The sequence below is a fragment of the Diceros bicornis genome, chromosome 1 (assembly GCF_020826845.1).
Source record: "Diceros bicornis minor isolate mBicDic1 chromosome 1, mDicBic1.mat.cur, whole genome shotgun sequence".
NCBI classification, from domain to species: Eukaryota; Metazoa; Chordata; class Mammalia; order Perissodactyla; family Rhinocerotidae; genus Diceros; species Diceros bicornis.
In genome coordinates this window covers 90110974-90135312 of record NC_080740.1, presented here as the reverse complement: position 1 = coordinate 90135312, position 24339 = coordinate 90110974, and the positions used below count along the sequence as shown (strand labels likewise).

The following is a 24339-nucleotide window of genomic DNA, read 5'->3' as shown; positions in this document are numbered from 1 at the left end:
GAGCCTAGTCAGCACTTGTAGTGCTGCTTAGATAGGGACACATAATAGGTGGAGGGTTGGATTTAACCAAAATTGGATTTTGCCAGGGAGTATAATAGAAATTAAAAATAAGTTCAAGGAAATTGTTACTCTGATAACCATGAGATCTAAGGTAAGAAGGAAAGTGAGAACATGACAGGGTAATGGACAGTGAAAAGGTGGTAGTCTGAAATTAGACTTTCTAATGGGGCTGAAGCGTTATTGGACTTAAGTCATTAGAGGGAGTGAGTTGGAAAAGGTTGGTGGTGGTGATCAGAGAGTGGGACATCTGAAATTGAGATCTTGGAATTGGCACCATTATTATTGACAAGTTCAACCAGAGTTCCTCACTGGAACCACAGAACACAGAAAATGAATCGAATGTTTCCTTCTCCCAAGGATGATACATAACTGGTACCATTCTAGATACGGAGGACTGAGTTAACGTTACATACAATGGATGCCTTAGGGCATTAGGCTTGCTTACCCTTCAGAACCCCACCTGAGAAGGGCTGAAATGGTATGATCCATGGGGGTAGATAGCTAACAGGTCAAGGAACTGAGAGGCCACAGTATTGGATGGATCATACCTTAGATTAAACCTACAAAAACTGCAACTTCATATGCTTCAGTCTAATATAGAGATACTGAAATCATCAAGAATCATGGCAGGAGTAGTGAAGAGACAGTAAATGATATGTTAAACTTTTCAATGAGAATGGCCAGGAAGTAGAGGTGGCTGGTGTGGGGCAGGTGACAAGAAGTATATGAGATGACTACTTCAGGGTGAGGTAGCAGGGGTGGGTAGTACAATGGTTTGTGCTTCAAACTAGGTTTTTCTAGCAGTCAGGAAGCAACAAGGAGGAGAAAGGATATTTACCCCACCTCCAGCTCAGAAGTACTGTGGTGTAAAGAAGAAGAAACAAGCCAGTACTTGAGAAGGTGCAAGGAGAAGCAGTATCCTCAGGGGACAGCCATCTTTCAGAGCAAAAAGATGAAGGAAACTTTCACAGAGGAAGTTGAGAAAATTGGAGATTTTTTTGATCACTTACACGAATTCCGGAGGGCAGAGTCATTTCGAGAGTAGGTGTGGGAGATTGAGTCAGATTAGAAAAGTCTCCCCGGATGACAGATTAGAATCATGTGGGGATGAGAATCTAGGTGATGAAGGATGCCAAGAGAGGCTTGGATTTATTGTGGTGTCCACAGTGAACAGATTTAAGGCATGATAGGATTATTCCTGGTTATCTTTTAAAGGAGTAGTGGTTATCCAGTGGAGCTGTCTGCAATGACAGGAATGTTCTGTTATCTGTGGGGTCAAAATGGTAACGAGTAGTCATGTGTGGCTATTGGGTACTTGAAATGTGGCTCGTGGGACTAAGAAGCTGAATTTTTAAATTATATTTAATTCTAATTAAGATTTAAATTTAAACAGCCACATGTTTCAGAGAATGGTAGATAATTAGTTCTAATGGTAGCCTTTTTGTTGGGACTGGTCTTTTAGGGGAGGCTGGCAGCATGGAGGCAGACACCATGCAGGTGGAATGGGCCTTTCTTCCTTCTTCTTACATCCCACTAAAGTTGGAGGAGGGGTGGTCTTAGCAGGAAATACAAAACTCTGTGGCCTTCTGTTATTTTATGCGAGGTGGTTTTGAGATTGAGGAAGACAAACAGAGGAGACTAACCACTGTCATTCTGCCAAATCTATCTTCTCTCTATTTATAATTTCCGCTCTCCTTAAGGAGCCATTATCTTCATTGTTTACAGTTCTAGGCCATATGTTTTTATTTTTGATTACTTATTGTCTTTGGATTTTGGAAACAAATGTGCCAATGTTTACATAGTATTAATAATTGTTATGTAATGCTTGAGTTATTTATTTTCCATTCTGTTTGTACAAATTAGCATTGATACCACTTAAGACTAAGACCTAACCCAAAGACAGGCTGGTAGGTGCTGGTTCTAAGGATGGGCTTAAATCTTTCGATAAGGCTAAGAAGTAAATCTGGAAGAATGATAATGAGAATTATATAATAATAACAGCTAATGTTTGTTGAGTGCTTTCTGTGGGCTGGATACTCTTACAACTTACTTGGATTGTCTGATGTGATCCTTACCAAAACCCATGAGAATAGATGCTGTTATCATCTCATTTTGAGGTAAGTCAGCTGATACTCGGAGGGGTGAAGTAACTTGCCTAAGGCGACACAGCTAGTAGAGTCCCAAATTGGACACTGTTTTGTCCAACTCAAAAGTCAGTGCACTTTTTTCTGCTAGGCATTACTACTTCCCTGTATATTAGCGGTCCCAAGCCAAGTCCCAAGTGCGGCTACTTAGGACGTTTTCCATCCAATGGTATATAAAGGCCTGAGATAATGGTTATAGGTTTATAGGTTGGCACTCTCAACAATAATCCCTCCTTTCTATTTTGCTTACATTTTCCTAGTAGTTGTCCTCAGACTCCCTTGTTCCCTTTTGAAATCTTTGGCTGTTGTCACCAGCAGCTAGGTTTTTGGATTTAAGTTTTATACTGAATTCTCTGCCTGCAGCTAGTTGAAATGGCTATCTCAACCCTCATAAACCAGAGTAGGAGGCTCCTTTAGAGCAACTTACACCTTTCTGCTCCTTTGTAGGGGCAGTAGCTTTCAAAGAAAAAACATAGCTGCAAGACCCAGTCTAGTCCACTCTGATCATAACATTTAATAGTAGAATTAGCATATAGTTCTCAGCCATCTGCCAGGTCTCTTCCCTCAAATTCTTTTCCACCTGCCCAATCGCTTACCACTTATCACTTTTTCTATTCCCATCCTTTACCCTCTTATTACCCAGGAGAGGCAGGCTACTCTTGTAGAAGAACATATGCCTCCTTAAAGTCAGACTTGTATTGCATTCCTGGTACCATGTTTCTTTGTTGTTGTTGTTTTAGTTTTGTGATCTTGATCGGGTTTAATGTTTCATCATCTATAAAATGCAGATAATGATACATGCCTTGCAGGGTTGTCGTAAGAGTTAGAAATTACGTTTATAAAGTCCTTGGCACAGAGTCCATCCTCATAAAACAAGAGGTCTTTTTTTCCCTTGAATCCATTGCTGTGATTTAATTTGGCAAATATTTATTAGCATCTAATCTGTGCCAGACTCTGCTGAGGGTGCCGAAGAGATCAAAACAAAACAAAACCCAGAATCTCTGAATTCAGAAAGTTGCATGGTGTAGAAAGGAGGCTGACATATAAATAAATAACAACAGAAATGTGCTAAGTGCAATAGAGGTATATATAAAGTGCTAGAAGTAATTAGTTCTTTTTCCAGCCCTGTCTGTGGAGTGGTTTCCAAGTATTTCTTTTGGAAAAATACTTGGTAGTCAAGATGGGAGACAAATAGAAAGAGAGAGAGGAAAAAAAACAAGTTTAAAGGTTTCTGCAATCTGTGAGGTTGCCAGCCTTTTAAGAATTGATTTCAGCAAGATAACTTGATAAGATCTCTCATGAAGTCCTTATACATAAGATGGAGAAATGTGGGCTGGCTGATAGAATAGGAGGTGGATTTGAAGGTGGTTATATAACTATGTCTAGGATGTTTTTCTCCTGCAGTACTTTATTTTCGCTTATAAAATCTCTGGGTTGGAAGGAACCTTAGAAATAGATTGTCTACTCTAACTTGGACCTAAGACCTCTCTTTAATCTGGTCTCTTGTTTTTCCCTTTTAATTTTTTAATTCAACAGTACAGAAAAGTGTATAGTGAAAAATATGCCTCCCTCTTATTCCAGTCCCAAAGTGTCCCTGTCATCTTCCCCAGAGACAAACACTATTAATAATTGCTTGTGTGTATGATCTTGTTTTATTATGTATATCTGTTTACACCTTGTGTTACAGTTACTGGAGTGTATGTGCTGTCTCCCTTAGTAAATTGTAAGCTCCTTAAGAGCAAGGACCCTACCTCATTCCTATATCTCCCCAAATTACTTGCACATTGAAGATTCTCAATAAATATTTGCTTCATTAAGTATTAAAAGGAAGCTTGAACCAGAAAGAAGTTAGGTTTCTCGGGTAGCATGCCACAATTGTCCTTGGCCATATCCTTTACAACCATTTCCCCCCAGTGACTTGGATGAAGATGTAGAAGGCATGCTTGTCACATATGCAGATGACACAAAGCTAGAAAAGAGAGCTAATAACAGATGACAGTATCAAGACTGCAGATGATCTCAGCAGACTGGAATGTTCAGCTGAAAAGAACAGGGACAAATATAAAGTCCTGTGTTTAAGGGGGGAAAATACCCAGCAACTTAGTTACCCAAGTATAGATTTAGGAAACCTGTCTTTTTTATTTTTTATTTTTTAATTTTTTGGTGAGGAAAATCGGCCCTGAGCTAACATCTGCCAATCCTCCTCTTTTTGCTGGGGAAGACTGTCCCTGGGCTAACATCCGTGCCCATCTTCCTCCACTTTATATGGGACGCCGCCACAGCATGGCTTGCCAAGCGGTGCATCAGTGCGCACCCGGGATCTGAACCGGTGAACCCCAGGCCGCTGCAGCGGAGCGCGCGAACTTAACCTCTTGCGCCACCGGGCCGGCCCCTAGGAGACCTGTCTTTATAACATTTTATTTGAAGATGATTTGGGAGGGTAAAGGATGGATCTTAATTGCCTTTAAGCTCAATTTAAGCCAATAGTATACCAAGATTGTCAGTAAAGCAAACATGGTCTTGGCTGAATTAGTAGAATATGAGTCTAGATGAGGCAGTTTGTAGTTCTTGTGTTCTCTTTACTGGTCAGACTGCTTGTTGAGTACTGGGTCCATTTTGGGGTGCCACATATAAAAAGAGACACTGACAAATTGGAGTGTATATAGAAGAGGTTAACTAGGAAGCTATAACATGGGTATAGGAATCAGACAGATATAGATTCTGTCCTGGGTTCTACTACTTACCAGTTGTGATAGCTTGGCAAAGTCAATTCCTCTGAGTTTGTTTCCATACCTTTAAAGTAGAACAGAATAACAACACCAATCTAAAGGATCGTTACAAGGATTAGAGCTAACCTAGGCACTCAAATGGTTCTGCAGTCCAAGTCTTGTTAGAGATTGGCTTATGACTAGATGTAGTCCCTGCTTTGAAGGAGATTACATTTTAGTGGGGCAGACAATTTAGTAAATCCAGACTTGTAATGCAGCTTGTTAAGTGTTCAAAGAGCTAACTTGTGGAAAAGGGAGTAAACTTACTCATGCAACCCCCAGTAAATGCAACCCCCCGTAAATGCAGAGCCAGATTGTTGTGTAGCAATAGAATGGATTTCCTGAGGAGGAAGTGAATGCCCCTCAGTGAATGGATAAAGTCAGGTTGGCACTGTATGATTACTTGTCAGGGATGCTTATAGAAGGCATTTTTATGAGTAGGCGGTTGGACTAGAGGGATAGGCAAACTATGGCCAGCTGGAGGCCAAATCCAGCCAGACATCTGTTTTTGTAAATCAAGTTTTATTGGAACACACCACACCCAGTTATTTATGTGTTATCAGCTGCCTTCCTACTACAGTGCAAAGTTGAGTAATCGTGACAGAGACTGTATGGCCTGCCAAGCCTAAAATATTTACGATCTGACCCTTTACAGAAAAAGTTTGCTAACTCCTGGACTAGATAAATGCTTCATAACCTAAATTATTTTGTGAACTGATAACCTTCCTAAATTCTCTGTCATGGGATTTCAAGTGTCAAGAGGGAAGAAGGCAAGGTTTGAAATGTTTTTCTTGTTACTTCAAGGAATGAAGACAGTTGATTAAATAACCTCCAAGATCCTTTAAGAGACTATGATTTTATAAACAAACACCTGATGGTGTGAGACAAAGTATTTGTATGCCACCTGGGCTAAAGCTGTCTATACCCACTAGAATTGGGAGATAGTCCTAGTATAGTAGAAAGGACTGGTTGTGTTAATGGTTCTGAGCTCCACTTTCCTCACTTGTAAATGGAGCACTTTCCAGAGTTGTGTAAACATTGGAGCTAATGTGGGCACTCAGATGTAACTGTCATTACTATATTTCACCTCATTGGAGTGTGTGTCACACCAAACAGAATTTTGGTTTGGGAAGTGTATTTCCCTCCCATCAAGTGCTGCAAGTTTGGGTAGTATACAAACCCTTTTTTCGTGTGGGCTAGATGTTTAGATCTCATGGCAAATAGGGGATAAATAGATCTTGTTAGCACGTACAGAATATCTTGTGGCTGGCAGTTTCAGTCCATACATTACAGTGTTATTCTCTATACTAGAAAGGCAGAGATTTCCCAGACTGCACTTTTGCCGATGGAATAGGATTTTAAGCTTTGCTTCTTCCTATACGTTTTGTCTTTTATATTCAGTTTCTACTGCTAACAGTTTTTCTTTCTTTGCATTTTCTTCTTCTTTTTTTGTCAAAAGTGCTGACACGGAGACAAAAAGAGGCCAAGAACAAGAGTAAGAGTGACAGTGGGACAGCTGCCCAGACTTTCCTAGACATTGACAAGTAAGTAGGTACACTGTGTTCACAGAGCTCTTGTTTCACATGAAATACCATTGCTTGGACCTAATAAACGAGACCAATTCCTCTCTTACCCAGGATTTTTTTGGCCTGCCAATCACTTTGCAGCTTGGATGCCTTTTTCTTATTCCCAGTTTATATCAGCGTAGGTGGCCTCTGTATCCCTTTTCATTGCCCTGAAAAAAATTCCTGCCACCCACTCCATTTCCACATTGCTCTTAGCTTTCTGTTTTCCTTGAATTTGCATATTGGTGTTTGTGCTTTTGGGAACAGTGAGCTATTTTGCGATGTAATGGTACAGAAGTTGAGTTGCACAAGGTTGAGCAATATAGAAGACTTCCTTGGGTTGTGGGTTGCAGCTTGACTAAGAAAGTGCATTCTAAGGGTGGGGTCAGGTAATAAGTACTGCCTCTCAAAAGTAAAGACATTACCAACAATACATTAGAACAGTTAGTCATTAGGCGGAAACATTTATCTTTGAAACACAGATCTCAGACCCTAAATTTCAGGGCTGCTTCTCCTAATCCGGTTGAGCAGAGCTGATCACTAGCTCCTTTTGGAATCCAACTGTCATGCGGACATTCCTCTAGGACTGTATTCATCATACTATATTGCAGTAATTTTTTTTTCTTGTTTGACATTTCTGTCTCCCTAGCTAGACTGTGAGTTATTTGAAGGCAGATACTTGCCTTCATTCATGTTTATATTCCTGGCATCTAATAAAATGTGTCTGAGACAGCAATAGCTGTTTGTTGAGTACCTAATGTTAGGTACCAGCCACTGTGCTAGGTGCTTTATTTACTTTGTAACTCTCACAATAGCTGATAAGGTAGTTATTCTTTTTTTTTTTTTAATTTAATTTTATTTTTTCCCCCAAAGCCCCAGTAGATAGTTGTCTGTCATAGTTGCACATTCTTCTAGTTGCTGTATGTGAGACGCAGCCCCAGCATGGCCGGAGAAGCGTGCATCCTGCGCACCCGGGATCCAAACCCGGGCCGCCAGCAGCGGAGCGCGCACACTTAACCGCCAAGCCACGGGGCCGGCCTTTTTTTTTTTTTTAAATAAAGAAACTGAAGAGAAATTATAAGTAACTGGTTAAGATCATGTGGCCAGAACTGGCAAAGCCTGCCTGGCTCAGAAACTTATACTCCCTCCACAATGCTGCTCTCTCTCGTATAGTAGGGGATTAATAAATGCATTTTGCATTAATTGATAAACCTTGAAAGGTACACTGGTCTAGCTTTTTTATAAAGCAGAGCTGTACTTGCATTCTCCCAGATGATTAAGTACTTGAGAGACTTATTTCTCCTATTTTAAAGACCTCCAGAGAAATTTTTCCTTAGAGCTAATGCTAATCTCTCTTGCTATAGTAACTGAATAGTAATGGCTAGAAAGAGAAGTCTAAGATATTAGCAAGCTTTGGAAACTTTTCTTTAGCTTCTTAAAACTAAGATGATCTTATGAGTCAGGCAGACCTGGGTTCTAACAATTGTTAGCTATAGGACTCTGGGGAGAATAGTACCTTCCTAAAAGGGCCAAAGAATTAATTGAGAAATGTGTTTAAAGGGCCTTGCACCAGTTTTCACCGCAGAGAAAATACTTAATAAATGTGTATTTTCTTCCTTTGTCCCCAGTGATTCCATTTTCACTGATGCCCATTAAACCTTACCTCAAGGACACAATTTCCTCTCTTTCCACAAATTCTGCTATTATAAAAAGATAAGAATAACTATGTAGATGAAGTTATGCAAAAGCCTCTGGCAGAACCACATGGTTTTGGTAACTTCCTAGTTGATGTTGCAAGTTGTGGAATTAAGAAAGTTAGAATATAGACAGACTTGATTTACTAATCAGACAAGTTCATCCACCCTGGTAAAAATGTCAGCTTGATTTAATGCTCTTGGTGCTCCCTTTTCTGTCTAAATTTTAACTTCCATTTGAAAAAACTATTACACTTAATTTCAGAAGAGTTTGACAATATTTTATGTCTGAAGAGCAATCAGTATTGTTTGGGATAGTTAGAAGGGCTGATTTCGTTACCACCCCACTGCTGCAACAGCAGGGTACAGAGAAACAGCCAGGGAAAACTGCTAATCACTCAGTCCTTTTGATTGGCGTTGGGTTCGTTTTATTGGAGATCCTGCTGAGTGAATCTGCTTTGGTTGACGTGTCTCCTCTGAAGAATAACTTTCAGACGTAAAAACACAATTTGAGACATAGCGAGGAGCCCAGAGGCAAAAGCACATCTTAAAGTTGCTTTTTCTCCCTTTCTTCTGATTGGCCAGGAATGAGAAGTGTTATCTCTGTAAATCCCTGGTCCCACTCAGAGAGTACCAGTGTCATGTAGAGTCCTGTCTCCAGCTTGCCAGGGGTGACCAAGGAGATGGGCCTGAGGAGAGTGGGAGAGTATGCTCAGCTGTGGAGGGGAAGCAGCGGCGGCGGCTGAGGAACCCAAAGGTATGTGTGGAATGTTTTAGGAAAGGCTACCTAGCCCTCCACAGTTCTAGTTTGGGCTTTTTTCTTCCCTCCCTCCCTCCTTTTCTTCTGTTTATCTTGAAAGAAGATTTGTGCTTTTAAAAATTATTTTTTCTTTTAATTAAAAAGTAATACATGCTCATTGTAGAATACAGGAAGTCCAAAAAACAGTATGAAGAATTGGGAAATTATCACCCATAATTTAGCTACTCAAAGATAACTTGCAGTATTTTGGCCTATATTTTTCTGGTCTTTTTTCCTATACATTTTTAGTGTAGTTGACACCATATGTGTGACACCACATATATGTTCATATATATGTGCATTGTGTGTATATGTGTGTGTGTGTGTGTGTGTGTGTGTGTGTGTGTGTGTGTATATGCACTTAACATTGTAGCATAAACACCTTCCTGGGTTTATTTTTAAACTATTTTTCTTAATTGTTCTTAATGTTTGTATCACACAGATAGTCACTTAACCATTCTCATAATTTTGGATATTCAGGTTCTTTCCGGTTCTTCTCTATTATAAGACTGTCTTTAAAATATTAATCGGTCTTTGTACCACTGATTATTTCCTTAGAATAGATTTCCTGAAGTGGAACTCTTAGGGCAGTGGATATAAACATTTTAAAATCTCTTGAAACATACTGTGAAATAACTTTCCAGAAAGGATATCCAGTCATACCTCCACTGCCAGGAACATATTCGAGGTCAACTCTGTTGAACGCCTTGTGTGCCCAGCCTTAGGAAGGCATGGAGTGTGGCCCCCACTGGAAAGATGAATGTGCTTTCTGGGCTTTGTGATTAGAGATCAGGAAGATCTCTTGGAGATCAAAGATAAAGCAGCAGTTCCATATTCTAGGCTTACTTACACAGCACTTGCTGCACACTAAGATAGAGACGCCATTATCTGTCATGACAGAAGAAAGAGACCCCTGTATGAGTGGGGTGATTTTGATGTGGTGATTTTGAGTTGGAGCTTATAGGTAAGTACTTATACCATAGATCCAGTTTATTCTTCTGGAATCACTGCCTCTAGAAGCTACCTTGAAACTGTCATTTTCTATTGTAAATCTCTCCAGATCTGTCATAGGTCAAAGGCTACTATTTAATATGATCTTGGTAGAATAATTTGCCTTGACTCTGGTATCCATTCTTGGATAATATTCTTGGCATAAAGATGTATTTTATTCATCACAGTTTGCTTATTTACTTGTGTACCCTCATTTATTAGAAAGCAAAAGACTTTCCTAGAGCTGTGCCCCCACATTTCTTTTCTCCTGGAAACAGGTTGACCTGGGCTAAAGAAGTTGTATTTTAGACACTCTGCTATGAGGTTACCCTTGCGTCTATTTTTCTCTGTCACAGGAAAAAGGTTGCAGTGAAGGCCGACTCCTCAGTCTGTTGGAACAGTCTGAGCACAAGACTGCAGGTGAGGATCCCAGGAGCAGCATCTCCCTAAGGCCTTCTAGTAAAAATAGCCACTGCAAACTTCCTAATTATTTGTTGGAGTTATGTGGGTGCATATTTGACCTTGTCAGTCAGCCTTTGAGACTGAGTCTAGGTCCTCTCTCCCTAAGGAAGATGGGGAGATACCCTGTCTTGTTCATCATATTTTTCATTTCAGGCTTTATAAAGCCTGAACTTTCAGGACTGTCTGTTGAACTGGAAAAAAAACATTTTTAAATCATAGGGGAATGACACAAATCCCAAGTACCTTCTAAAGGAGCAGGCATGGAAAACCAGACATGCAGACATTACTGTCTCCTCCTAATGTTTTGTGTTTGGTTCATACACCTTTAGCTTAGTGTCCCAACTTGTGCTCCTGAGGGATTGTAGGAAGTAACTCTGTCTCTTTGTGCCTAGTATTTAGGGAGCAGTAGAGTGGTTGGTTAAGAGCGTTGCATAGAGTTAGTAATAGCAACTTCATAGATTGCAAGAATTATAGCTAGTAAAGCTCCAAACATATTTCCTGGCATAAGTAGGCTCTCGATAAATATTAGCTGCTACTATTACTGTTGTTGTTATTAGTGACTATTGTTAAAATTCGCTAGTTGCAGATGGAAGAGGAGCTTTTATTTAAGCATGGTGAGATTTGCTTACCGTCTAGTTCTAATAGTTCATTCCCTCCAAGCAAATCTGTTGTGCCTTCTGATGACTATAAAAAGACAGCCTCTCTGAGCCCCCAAGCCTGCTGCCTCCAGATCAGCAGGTTGTGAATCTCTGCCGGTGGCAGATTTCCCTTGGCAACTCCTTATTCCTCAAGGCCAGATTTGAAGTAAATTTACTCAGAGGTGGTTCATTCAAAAATATTCATCTCAGGGGGTCCGCCCAGTGGCATAGGGGTTAGGTGAGTGCACTCCGCTTCGGTGGCCTGGGGTTCTCAAGTTCGGATCCTGGATGTGTACCGACACACTGCTTATCAAGCCATGCTGTGGCAGCGTTCCATATAAAGTAGGGGAAGATGGGCACAGATGTTAGCTCAGGGCTGATCTTCCTCACAAAAAAAAAACAAAAAAAGGTATTCACCTTGGTAGTTCTGCAGCTGAGCCTGGTGGATGCTAATGCTCACAGTCTGTTGGTCTGGAGATTGGGGATCTGAGTTACCTGGATAAGCCTGATGAAAAGCAGTTCCCAGAACATAGGAAGCACATGATCAGTGAGAGGTGGTATGACTACAACATTACTAACAACATTATTACTTTTCCTCGCCTATCACAGATGCAGAGATGAAGACCAAGTCTTCACAAATAGGAGCCTGCAGGTGAATTGGGATGTGCATTGAAATGTGGCTGTCAGCAGTTCTAGCCAAGTGCAGACCTGGCCCTGGGTTCTGTGTATAGTGTGATATTCAAACTGTCGAACTAGTAGTCACTCTGGAACTGTGACCTCTCTCTGTATAGCTCTGTGACCCTTATATATCCGGTCTAAGAATTGATCGGCCAGCTCATTACACTCATGGTGTTAAAACAGGCAGAGCAAAAGTTTTGTGTTACTCTTCTGTACCTCTTTATCCCCACTCAACCTTGGTTTTCTGACTTAGATCAAGCAGCTTGAGAATTTGGGTCTGAATCCTCATTATCTCACTGCCTAACTCTGTGGCTTTGGGTATATGATTTACCCAGTGTGCTAATCTGTGAAAGGGGAATGACAGTACGTGTCTGGTTGGATTATTACAAAGATTATGTGAACTAATAATATATGTAAAAGCCCCCGGTACAATGCATGACACATACTTAGTGCTTATTAGTATGTGTATATTGAATTCTGAATTTTTTTCCCCATCTCTCTAGGATGCCCTCACCAGGGATGGAAGAGGCAGGCTGCAGCAGAGAGATGCCGAGTTCCCTTGCACATCTCGACTTAAATGAGTCTCCCATGAAGTCTTTTGTTTCCATTTCAGAAGCCACAGATTGCTTAGTGGACTTCAAAAAGCAACTTACTGTCCGGCCAGGTAGCCGGACACGGACCAAAGCAGGCAGAGGAAAAAAGAGAAAATCTTGAATTTCTAGGGTCCAGAGGTTCACAAAACCATTAGCAGTAGGAGTGGGCCATGTTCATTAAGCCTTAGTGGCCTCCAGTTCATTGTTGAGCAAGTTTTGGCCCTGCAGTTTTCACCACCAGCACCCACTCAGCATTCTGGTTTTTATGTTTTCTATGAGCTATACAGACAACTGTGTATAGTATTCTGTTTATAACAGTCTGTCTGTTTGAATTCACTTATAGTTAAAAGAAAATTTAAATATATTTATCTATGTTTGTATGAAATTTTATTTCAATAAGATGGAGATTTTCCTTTTTTTTCCTCTGTGTTGTGGGGTTAGGGGTGGGGATTTTTTAATTGTGGAGCTAGTTCTCAGAGTCATAAATTACATGTTTCCAAATGAATTCCATTACTGGTCTTTGACATACTGCCTATATTCACTGAATGTGTAGTGCACAATTCTGAACACAGTGTGGTTATTCCCTTGACCTTTTCTGGTATCATTCTGGAATCCTACTTCTTATTCTGCTATCCCTACCGTTCAATGACCTGTCACTTCATCTTGCTGCCCTCACCCAGTTAAGAATTCTCAGCCAGAGCATAGGACTTTTGAGGGATATGTCCTGCCATTCTTCTCGGGAATGTGTACATAAACACTCTTAGTTCCTATGCAGTTATTTTTTTGTCCTATATTAATCAGTGGATGTGCCAGGCATATTCATCTATTAAAACTGACATTGGTTCTCTTACTGTCAAAGATCATAGCAGCAACAGGAAATAGCATCTGTTTCGGTACCTCGGTAGGGGAGTGCACATTCTTGACCACATTGCCCAGGAGCTTCCAATGCAGAACAAAGCTGTGATCTGTCCTTAGTGCATGGGCAGACTCCAGAGATGAGAGGGTGTCGAATGGCAGAAGCAACTAACTGAGGGAGATGACCAAACAAGAATGTTAAGAAAGCTAACTTTGGCCCAAGCTGATTTGAAGGTGTAATGAAAGACTGTGGGATGTGGCTGCTGACTAGGAAAGGATCCTGGGACAGGATAAATAGGGACACCACTCAAACTCTCCTAACTTCTGATTTATCAAGTCCAAAGTTACCTTTCCTTTATTTTAAAATGAAAATGATGGGTTGGCCCCGTGGCTTAGCAGTTAAGTGCACGCGCTCCGCTACTGGCGGCCTGGGTGCGCACTGACGCAGTGCTTTTCCGGCCATGCTGAGGGCGCCTCCTACATACAGCAACTAGAAGGATGTGCAACTGTGACATACAACTATCTACTGGGGCTTTGGGGAAAAAAAAAAGGAGGAGGATTGGCAATAGATGTTAGCTCAGAGCCGGTCTTCCTCAGCAAAAAGAGGAGGATTAGCATGGATGTTAGCTCAGAGCTGATCTTCCTCACAAAAAAATAAAAATAAAAATAAATAAAATGAAAATGAGGTGTGTGTTAGATTTGGGAGTTCAGAGATAGCTAGGATGGAAGGCACAGCACAGGCCTTTAAGCCACTGTTTCCTGGCTAGGTGCCTTTGCACACAAGCTCTTTCAGTTAGAAAGCAGGATGGCAGGCACTGTGTTCCTTCCATGTCTTGGTGTTGGATGGCACTGACATTGCAGCCAGCTTCACATAAATAATAGCTGTTATTTTTTGAGCAACTATTATGGTTCAGGCAATGTGTGTACCTTCATTTAATTCTCACAGCAACTGAATGAGGTAGGTATTATCCTCCCCAATTTTCAGATGAGGAAACAAAGGCTCAGAGGAGCAAATAAAGCCACTTTTTGTCCATGGCAGTGAGACCACAGAGCCCCTCCTCTTCAGTCCTAAAGAAAATGCTGTATTTTGACTCTAGTATTGATTATTTTCCTGTTTTCCTTCTAATGAAAATTAGTTTATCAGTTAGTCCCATCAGCTTAACTCCCACCAGTCTTCTATCTCATTAAATGGCAATTTATTGGAAGTAGAGCTCTATAAACAGGTGATAGTTTGTTTCTCTCTCTGCCTGAAGATAAGAAAGGGGAAGGGCTGATTCTAGAATGTGAGTTATTTAGCTTAAAATTGAGCAGTCTCCCTAGAACGTGAGTCAGAGGCAAATTGTTGTAGGAGCGTGTGGATCAGCAGGACAAGGACTGACCAGTAGGCTTATTTGTTAGCTAATGGGCAGTCGGGGGGAAACAGCCATCTCCCCAGTGCCCACCCTTTGCCCCTGGGTCTTTGGTAAATTGCTTGTCTTATTCTCCCTGTGCCAGTGGTCATGTGGGAGGGGCATTTGTGAGAAAGTGAAGAGACAAAGTGAATGGAAAGTGTCAGATCAATCTGAGTCTGAACCCGCTTTTGATACAAGTTAACCTCTCTGAGACCTAGTTTCCTTGTGGATAAAATGGGAAAAATCATACTTACAGGGTTCTGAGAAGTAAGATAATGTGTATAAAGGCACACTATCTTATCACGTAGAAGATGATGAGTAAGCGGCAGCAGTTGTTATTAATGTGATGCTGGTTTTCTATGTCATAGGTAGTGTTACAGTGAGAGGTGGAAAAGCCAGAGAGGTGGGGTGCAGATGTAAGCAGAGACAGTTCTTAAAGGAGTGAACCCTCAAGTACCTGAGCTCCATCAAACTTCCACAGCAAGCTGGGGTCCTGAGCATTTAGAGCTCAGCTGGGTCCCTTGGGTTTTTTTGCTTATTCTGAAAGATGGGAAGCTGCTGTTTTGCTGGTGTTGCCGACTGATATAGAGAGCTGGGAAGATCCATGAACTTCACAAACTATTGCCATAAATTAGGAAAGAGAAGAGGACTTCTCTGTATTAAGCACTGTGGTCGTGTTATTTCATGTCATCCTTAGCACAGCCCACTAGCAGAGGCTGTGCCTTGCCCATTTCCCCTGGGCATTCACCATTCTATTACATACCCACAGGATCCTATTGCAAGAACCTGCAGCTCTCTGCCTTAACACTTCTCTAGGCTTCTGTGTGTCACAGGCTGGGAGCGCCAGGGAGTTAAGAGCACTGAGGCAGCACTCAGCCAGTGAAAGACGGAAGTTGAAGAATAAAACCCCGGCCTCCTCACCTCTCAGGTGGGTGCATTCTACCTGTCTCTCCGAGTTCACTTGTGGAATTGAACCTCGGTAGCTCCCAGCAGCAACTTAATTATGTACACTCTGTTGGCTTCCTTCCCTTCCTACTGCATTTCCAATCCCCCTGTCACTGCTTCCTGGGTCAAGGCTGGGACTAGGGTGAGAGGCCCTCACTCTTAGGTTCATGTAAACAGGGTTCACACTTGCATGAACCTAAGAGTGCCTCTTTACATTTTGTACCTAGGCACCTCAGGTATCACCCTAATCCTAGCCCTGGCCTGGGTTGCTTCGTAGTTAAACTGTTTGCACTCAAATTAGGTCTGCTTCTGGGGGAATCCAACCTAAGGCAAATTCTATGGAGAAATTAGTCTCCATGTTTTATACATGGAGAACTGAGGCTCAGAGAAGTGAAGAGATTTGCCTACGGTCATACAGCTGGTAAATGGGATGGGATTTGAACCCATGTCTGACACCATCATAGCTGATGCTCTGTGTACTACAGTGTACTACCACCTACCTCCCACTCAAGCCACAAAACCCAATGGAAATTTTAAGTTTGGATGGGCTTGTTCTTACCTGTGAGGCAGAGCATCTTGGGCACTAAGTTGATTTAGCAGATGGAAATTGGAGTGAGGGGAAGGAAGGCAGGTAGTAAGTAGATGGTAGTACCACTGGGAAGGTGGAAAAATGTGTAAACCCAGAGTGGAAAGGCTATTGAAGCCATATGTACCAGGAAGGCAGGAAGCTATTTATTTCCTCTCAATTTCAAAAGCCCTGGACTATTGAGGTTGTGGGAGGGTTCTTCAATTTAATAAAAATTTACTGATACCTATTCCAGGTCAAGTCTAGAACCTGGGCCCTGGACCTCCAAAGATAAATGAGAAACTGTCTCTGGGAGCCCACAGTACAGTGGGAGAAGGCAACAACATAAACAATGATTTCAATAGACTGTTGTCAATGCAGTGATAGAAGGAAATCCAAGACACTATGGGCTCAATAGATGGGCTACACTCTGCTGGGATCAGGGCCAGGAGAAACTTGTCCCAAGAAAGGATCCCAGCATTGGTGATGACTGAGGTGTAATTTAAAGGATGAGGAAAAAATTAGGTGAAAAGGCTGGAGAGGGCAAATAGAGGAGTCATTCCGGATAGATCAGCGTGAACAAAGACCTAACAGTAAGAAGCAGCTTGATGGGTGGAGAGCTGCAAGGCACATCTGGAGTACAAGGGCATGGAGGGAATGGTGGAGAGCTTATTGAGGGCCTGTGTGCCTTGCTGCGGGGCACTGCCAGCTGTGAGAAGCAAGCCTGCGAGCAGCTCAGAGCTGGGAGGGCCTGGCTTCCAGCCCAGCAGTGGTACCCTAGCTGCAGCCCGCCTTTTCCCCAGCTGACTGACTCTCCCCATTACTTAGTTCCTTCTGGACAGCTGGAGATTGGTGCTGAGAGGCTATGAGGGAGCTTGTCAGGATGTGTCCTTCCCCCTGTTGGTCAGTGGCCATCTGGTATCTGAAGAGAACTGCTGGCTGTTGCTGTGCCTCTGCTACAGTCAGGGCTGTCACAGCTCAAGCTGAGGTCTCACAGACCTCAAGCCCAGGCCACCGCCTCCCTCCATAGGCCCTGACACAGACCTTCCCTGACGCTCTACCTAGGGTGACACCTGCTATCTTGACATGAGTACAGCCATGTTTGGCCGCTCCATTGACCTACAGCCACCAGCACAAAAAGAAATATAAAAGCTGCTTTCTGCGTGGTGGGAACTGGCCCTTCTCCCATGGAGGGAGTTGCAAGTTGTAACATTTCAAGGCTCTTGGAGTGTTCGTAGCATGGGATGGACTGGCCATCTGTGCCGGGCTAAGACGATAACCAAAGAAAACAATGCACGTACACAACTGCTGGGCTGGGACACTAGCCAAGGGGCTCAGTGCACGTACGCCACTGATAACCATGTGTGCATGGGAACACTGGATGCTTGCTCTGTAAACTCTGTAACTGCTTATATAAGCTGCTGGAGACTGAGACCCGGTGAGAGTTCCACCTGTGGAAGGGACACCTTGCCCAGGACGTGTGATCCTTGCCCAGCCGCGTCGATTGACAGGGCTCTCCCGGCAGTGGGGCGTGGATATTGTGAGTAACTGAGTTGATGTGAATAACTGATTTACTGTGAAGTAACTGATTTGATGTGTTCTCTTTTCGGTCAGCCTGGTGTTTCTCTTTCCGGTTGATTTGTGTCATTTCCCTTCAGTCGATCTGATGTTTCCCTTTCCGATCGATCTGATGTTTTTCCCTCTTATTATATGACCTATTCGGATCTGCTGCTATCTCAGCCGATGTGGATGTTTTCCCTTTCCAGTCGAGCTGGTGTTTTTTCCCTCTTATTATTTGACCTATTTGTATCTGTTTGCGGACTATCGCCTTTACTCTCCTCTATATAGTAAAATATACCTTCAGTCCATTTGTTTGGAGTGGAAAGTGTCTTTTACATCTCCGATCGAATCCCCGACCCTCTCATAACATAATTGGCGCTGTGAGCGTGATTCGATTAAGGAGATGCCTTTCCTATTCAAACGAAAGGTAACTGAAGCCAAGGTGGAAGAAATTCCAGGATGGGAGGACCCTCGCTTTTGCACTCTGGCTGGGGAGTGGGCTCGTAGGTCAGGGTTATGTGAAGCTTGGGATGCTCGTCTGCGACGATTTAAATCATTGGATGTGACCAAAACTTTGCAGACAGTAGAAAAAAAGAGATGATGTTTCTTTTCTGGCACGGCGAGGTTGGTATTTATTGACTGCTCATCGTCGGGCTATGGAAGGTAGGGATAAAATACAAGGCAAAAGCTACTTTTGGAAAAGGAAGTTTCAGATTTACAGTTCCGGCTGATGTCACCCAAAATAAAAACTCTTTCCTTGCCATGAGCCTGGCATTCTAGTTTTATTTGGCCCCTCTTAAGTGACAAATAGAGAGCCTAAATATGTATCCAATAATAATTTGGTGAGCCAGCTGGGAGGCTCTTTGTCCGTCGCTTGGTGGCCCTGGGCCGGGTGGGATGTCCTGGGAAACAGTCCAGCAGCTGCCTAGGTGATTTGCCCTAGGGACTGCTCCCAGTGCTTTCCATCTGACCTGGCACCGCTGACCCTGGGCACATTTTTCTTATGACAGGGAAACAGGCTCTAGAATTATTTGTTTGTTTGTCTGTTTGTTTGTTTGTTTTTGCTTACACCAAGAACTCCCTTCCCCTCCATCTGGAGTCCTGTCTCTTTAAGAGGCAGGGCTATCCCTACTGGAGTGGGAATAATTGTAGGACTTTTACCCGGAATCTGTTAGATGCATCTATCTGTTCTGTTTGGGATCCCATTTGACTGTCTGTTCTGTATGTTTGTAATTTTGAAGGGGGCAAGTTCCATCTGTCCCCAAGGAGAGCCCTCTGGGCCACCTCTTGGCTAAATGGGCTATATTCAGCTAGGAGCCCATGTCCAAGAAAAAGAAAATTTTTTTTTTTTTTTCTTGTAACACCACTTGGCCACAATATTCCACAGACTCCGTAGAGGAAAAGTGGCCAAAATGGGGCAATTTCAATTTACCAAAACTGATGTATTTGCTTATGCAATTGGAAAAAGCCAGCTAAAAAGTTAAACCACTAGTGGGAAGCCTATTTTAATCTTTTGAGGTTTTTAAACAAAATCAGAAATACTGTATTGCCTCTTTAAGAGAAAATAATTAAGTAATTAAACATGCCGGCAGCCAAAGCTGAATCTGCTGCTCCTCTCCCCTCTCTTGCTGAGCTTCCCCGCTTCAACTCCCCCGGAATTCCTAATCTGAAATTAAGCAAGTGAAAATAAGTAAACTTTTGAAGTAATTTGAAATTGGGATGGCCATTCTGGAAAATCTGTTTCAGATGAGTTCACCTTAAGGGTCACCCTTAAAAGAGAGGATTCAAAACCTCTCACGATGAAATACAATCTTTAATTAATACACAGAGATTTCTACATGACAAAGTTATTTCAAAAACAGCTTCCAAAATCTTTTTGGTAACTTGAAGCTTTAAAGTTTTGCTAAATTAAATTGATAAAAATTTATTGAGTCTCTGGGTCATTCCCACATAAGATAAAACATTAAAAATTGGTTACTAAGCATAGATTTGTCTGCCTTTGGTTTCTTATCTCAGAGAAACTAAAAGATGCTTACGTTTATTGATAAACATGTTCTGTACATGTTGAGGAATTTTCTGTGAGAAAATACACATTTCTGGAAAGTCTGTATACAAAAAACAAAATGTATATTGTCCATAAAAAAGGTATAAAAAATAAAGATATTTATGTTTGTTTTGTTAAAAAAAATAAATTTGTCCTAAAGTACTAGAAAAAAAAAAGGAAAGAGGACATGAGACAAATTCTAAATGTAAAAAATAAGTGACAAAAGGTTTGTAAAAGTAAAGCTCTGAGAAGTTTTACACATGATCAAGTTGGCTCAAGTAAGCTGATAAAAAATTAAAATTTGACTTTCTCTCTTATAAAGGTAATTTTCTTAAACTTTTAGTCTACTCTTTATATAGAGATTAAAAGGTATTCTTTTGAGTAAGTCTATGTAAAAGACAAAACACCTATGTTTTGTTAAAGTAATTTCCTATGTTCAAAAGGACTAAAGTCCCTCCCTTAAGGTTTCTGTTTTTGTTTTTTGACTGTTTTAACTCTCTGTTTGCCTTTAACTGTTTCTCTTGTCAACTTGATTAAATAAATAACTAGGCATTGTTTCCTATTTGACCAAATGTTTTAAAATCTTTTAATATTTTTGATAAACTTCTGCCAAAATTAAAATTATTTTAAAATTTATTTTAAAAAAATTATAAAAAGACATGATTATGATGCTAAAATACAATTGTTACTGTATTTCATGTTGATGCTCACAGTTCTTTAATTTCTACAAAACAAAAGTATAACTCTTATGCTGATCAGCTGGTGCAAAGTCATGCCACGCACAACCCAGGCTTAGCACAATGGGTCCATGAAAAGAGTGGACACTTGGGAAAACAAACTTCATACAGGTGGGCACAACAAAGGGAAATCCTTGTCACCCATGATAATATTGCCACTGCAGTACAACAATGTCAGTTATGCCAACAGTTAAATAAATGGGGAGTTCCACACCCCTACCAAGGTCATATCCAAAAGGGATTATTTCCTGCCCATACATGACAAATAGATTTTATTGGACCATTGCCAAATTCTTATGAATATACTTATGCCTACACTGCTGTTGATACATATTCTGGTTATTTATTGGCTATGCCAGCTAAAGTGGCCACCCAACAGTGTGCCATAAAATTATTAGATACAATTAAGTTATATTATAAAACACCAAGGCAAATTCAGAGTGACAACGGTTCCCACTTTACAGGTAAGTTGATTCAAACTTATACCAAGAAAAATTATATAAAATGGATTTATCATATACCTTATTACCCCCAAGCTGCAGGCCTCATAAAACAAATGAATGGATTGCTTAAATAACAATTAAAAAAACTCAGTCATGGCTCATTAAAGGGGTGACACAACCATCTAAGTACTGCTCCTCTGTCAAGGTTGTTACCAGCAAAGATTACAAAAGTGGTAACTGCCACCCATGAGCTTATGACCTTAACCTATTGGCCCCTGACTCAGTCTGCTAAACCGCCTTTTCGTGCCATGCCCGAAGCGGCTGGATTGGATTTATCTACTGTTCATTCTACTCAATTGCCCCCTAAGAAGCAGTCTATAGTCCCTACTGGGATAGGGGTACAATTTCCCAAAAATACCTTTGGTTTGTTAAAAGGATGCTCTGGACTGGCAGCAAAAGGTATTGATGTACTGGGAGGAGTCATTGATCCAGATTACCAAAAAAAAAATAAAATTTATATTATATAATGGTAGTGACACAATACTAACTGTAGAGTCTGGGAAATGAGTGGGACAATTATTGGTGCTTCCCCTCTTGACTCCAAATATGTCACAAGGACAGCCTCCGAGTAAATTAACTAAAAGAGAAATACAAAGATCTGGGTCTACAGATGGATGAAAACCTGGAGCAAAAGTGTGGATGACACATCCACCCAATGCGGCTCCCTGTGCCGCAAAAGTAGTGGCCCAAGGGCCCACTACAACACTCATAGTTATGTATCCAGGAAATAAACAGTTATATCATGTTTCTAAAAATTCTGTTTCTTTGCATAAATAGATATTCCTGCTATGTTCGCTATGCTGTGCTGCACCTCCATGTCTGCTGCAGACCTACACACCAACTAATGCCTCTGTAGGACAACCTGTGACCCTACACTGTTAGACCAACTGCTCTACACCAGTGGGACCTATAACCTGGACTATAAATGGCCGAGAAATTTGGTCTCAAAAACAGCAAGCAACTTCACAATATCAGATAATTTCTCTATTACCCTGCCTTCTGCTACCCTCCATGATGGGGGCTGATCTGGACTTCTACAAGCTAGTTTGTTAGGCCTAAATGTTACCTTATCTAATATTATCTTTGATGCTGTACATAATTTGCAAAATCAAGTTAATAACATTTCATATTCTAAGGGGTTATTTGATTGGTTACCTTGGGGTTTGGGTCCTTTATTGTGAGATAGTTTTATAATTATTATAGTCATTGGATTTTGGATTCTTGGATATGCCTTATATACTTGTGTACGAAGTTCATTGTCTGTACATATGGTGTCTTATGGTTAATGGAGACGGCCACGGCTGAATATGTCTTGACATAAGTACAGCCATGTTTGGCCGCTCCATTGACCTACAGCCACCAGCACAAAAAAAAATATAAAAGCTGCTTTCTGCGTGGTGGAAACTGGCCCTTCTCCCACGGAGGGAGTTGCAAGTTATAGCATTTCAAGGCTCTTGGAGCGTCGTAACACGGGATGGACTGGCCATCTGTGCCGGGCTAAGACAATAACCAAAGAAAACAATGCACGTACACAACTGCTGGGCTGGGACGCTAGCCAAGGGACTCAGTGCACGTACGCCACTGATAACCATGTGTGCATGGGAACACTGGATGCTTGCTCTGTAAACTCTGTAACTGCTTATATAAGCTGCTGGAGACTGAGACCCGGTGAGAGTTCCACCTGTGGAAGGGACACCTTGCCCAGGATGTGTGATCCTTGCCCAGCCGCGTCGATTGACAGGGCTCTCCCGGCAGTGGGGCGTGGATATTGTGAGTAACTGAGTTGATGTGAATAACTGATTTACTGTGAAGTAACTGATTTGATGTGTTCTCTTTTCGGTCAACCTGGTGTTTCTCTTTCCGGTTGATTTGTGTCATTTCCCTTCAGTCGATCTGATGTTTCCCTTTCCGATCGATCTGATGTTTTTCCCTCTTATTATATGACCTATTCGGATCTGCTGCTATCTCAGCCGATGTGGATGTTTTCCCTTTCCAGTCGAGCTGGTGTTTTTTCCCTCTTATTATTTGACCTATTCGTATCTGTTTGCGGACTATCGCCTTTACTCTCCTCTATATAATAAAATATACCTTCAGTCCATTTGTTTGGAGTGAAAAGTGTCTTTTACATCTCCGATCAAATCCCGAAACCTCTCATAACACCTGCTCCTGGGGAAATGAACACAGGACTTCCAGAAACACAGGTGAAGAGCCCTGGCTTTGCTTCTTCATGGGCGTATCCTCACCCTGGCTCAAGGGACTGCACACTCTGGTTGTCAGCATGAATCACACCTGGGCCTTTCACATTCAGTTCCATATTCTCTCCCCACAAAGTTGTGAGAAACAGAAGCCCCAGGCTAGGCAGGATGCTATATTGTGGGTGACGGCCACTCTGTCCTCCCCACCCCTTTCCCCAATTTCTTTGACTTTCAGAAACTTTATGCCTGATTGGTAGCCAGTGAACTGTGCAACAAGGCTGATGTTTCCAGGCCCAGTCATACCAAAACTGATACAAGAGCCACTGTCTCTGGTCTCCATCCTGGTGTCATGTGGAGGCCGTGTATTATCTGTGGATAATGGTAGGGTTAGTGCTGATGAGGTAGTCTAGACTTTTAAAGTATCTGCTCGCCAATTTCCCTGAAACAAAAATCAGTCAGTATGTCTAGTCTCCTACCATTGTGAGTGTCTTAGTCTGTTCGAGCTGTTATAACAAAATACCACAGTCTGAGTGGCTTAGAAACAATAGTAATTTATTTCTCACAGTTCTGGAGGCTGAAAGTGTGAGATCAGGGTGCCAGCGTGGTCAGGTGAGGCCCCTCTTCTAGGTCTCAGACTGCCAACTTCTCATATCCTCACATGGCAGAAGGGACATGGGGCTCTCTGGGCCTCTTTTATGAGGGCACTAATCCCATTTATTAGGGCTCTGCCCTTATGACCTTATCAGCTCCCAAAGGCCCTACCTCCTAATATCATCACCTTGGGGATTAAATTTTCAACATAAGAATTTTGGGGGAACACAAATATTCAGACCATAGCTGGGGGCACAGTGATACCCCAAGGTTCTGTGTGTTCAAGACTAGTTCAGGGGGAAAACCAGCTTCGTGGCCAATGGCTCCACTGCAGCCTGAGATTCCCCTCCCCATTTCGGTAGAGAAGACCCAGAGTGTGAATCTGCCCTCCCCCCTTGGCCTACAGAGTACAGGCTAGACTCCACAGTCTTGGCTGCCACCTCTCCCACTATATATCCCCATCTACATGTATCCTCTTTAGGCCCTTGGAGCTGCACCCCATTCCATGAAGGTGGCTGTGCTCCATGATTTTGTACATGCTCTTTCTTTGTCAAGGACTGCC

The 24339-nt window shown here is 41.9% G+C and overlaps 1 protein-coding gene across 5 annotated transcripts in view; it reads left to right on the top strand.

The window, feature by feature from the left end:
- The window catches only part of UIMC1 (ubiquitin interaction motif containing 1), a 128225-nt gene extending 105269 nt beyond the window's left edge, over positions 1-22956 (top strand). For 4 of the 5 annotated variants that reach the window (XM_058546589.1, XM_058546580.1, XM_058546608.1 and 1 more), the window contains 5 exons: positions 6432-6516; positions 8817-8988; positions 10377-10440; positions 11730-11772; positions 12302-12901. In XM_058546589.1, the coding sequence (XP_058402572.1) occupies positions 6432-6516; positions 8817-8988; positions 10377-10440; positions 11730-11772; positions 12302-12512 (575 nt within the window). In that variant the 3' untranslated portion in view covers positions 12513-12901. Of the gene's footprint in view, positions 1-6431; positions 6517-8816; positions 8989-10376; positions 10441-11729; positions 11773-12301; positions 12902-21768 lie in introns of those variants that run through there. The other variant, XM_058546599.1, reaches the window with a different exon arrangement.
- The last annotated feature ends 1383 nt before the right edge of the window (positions 22957-24339 follow it).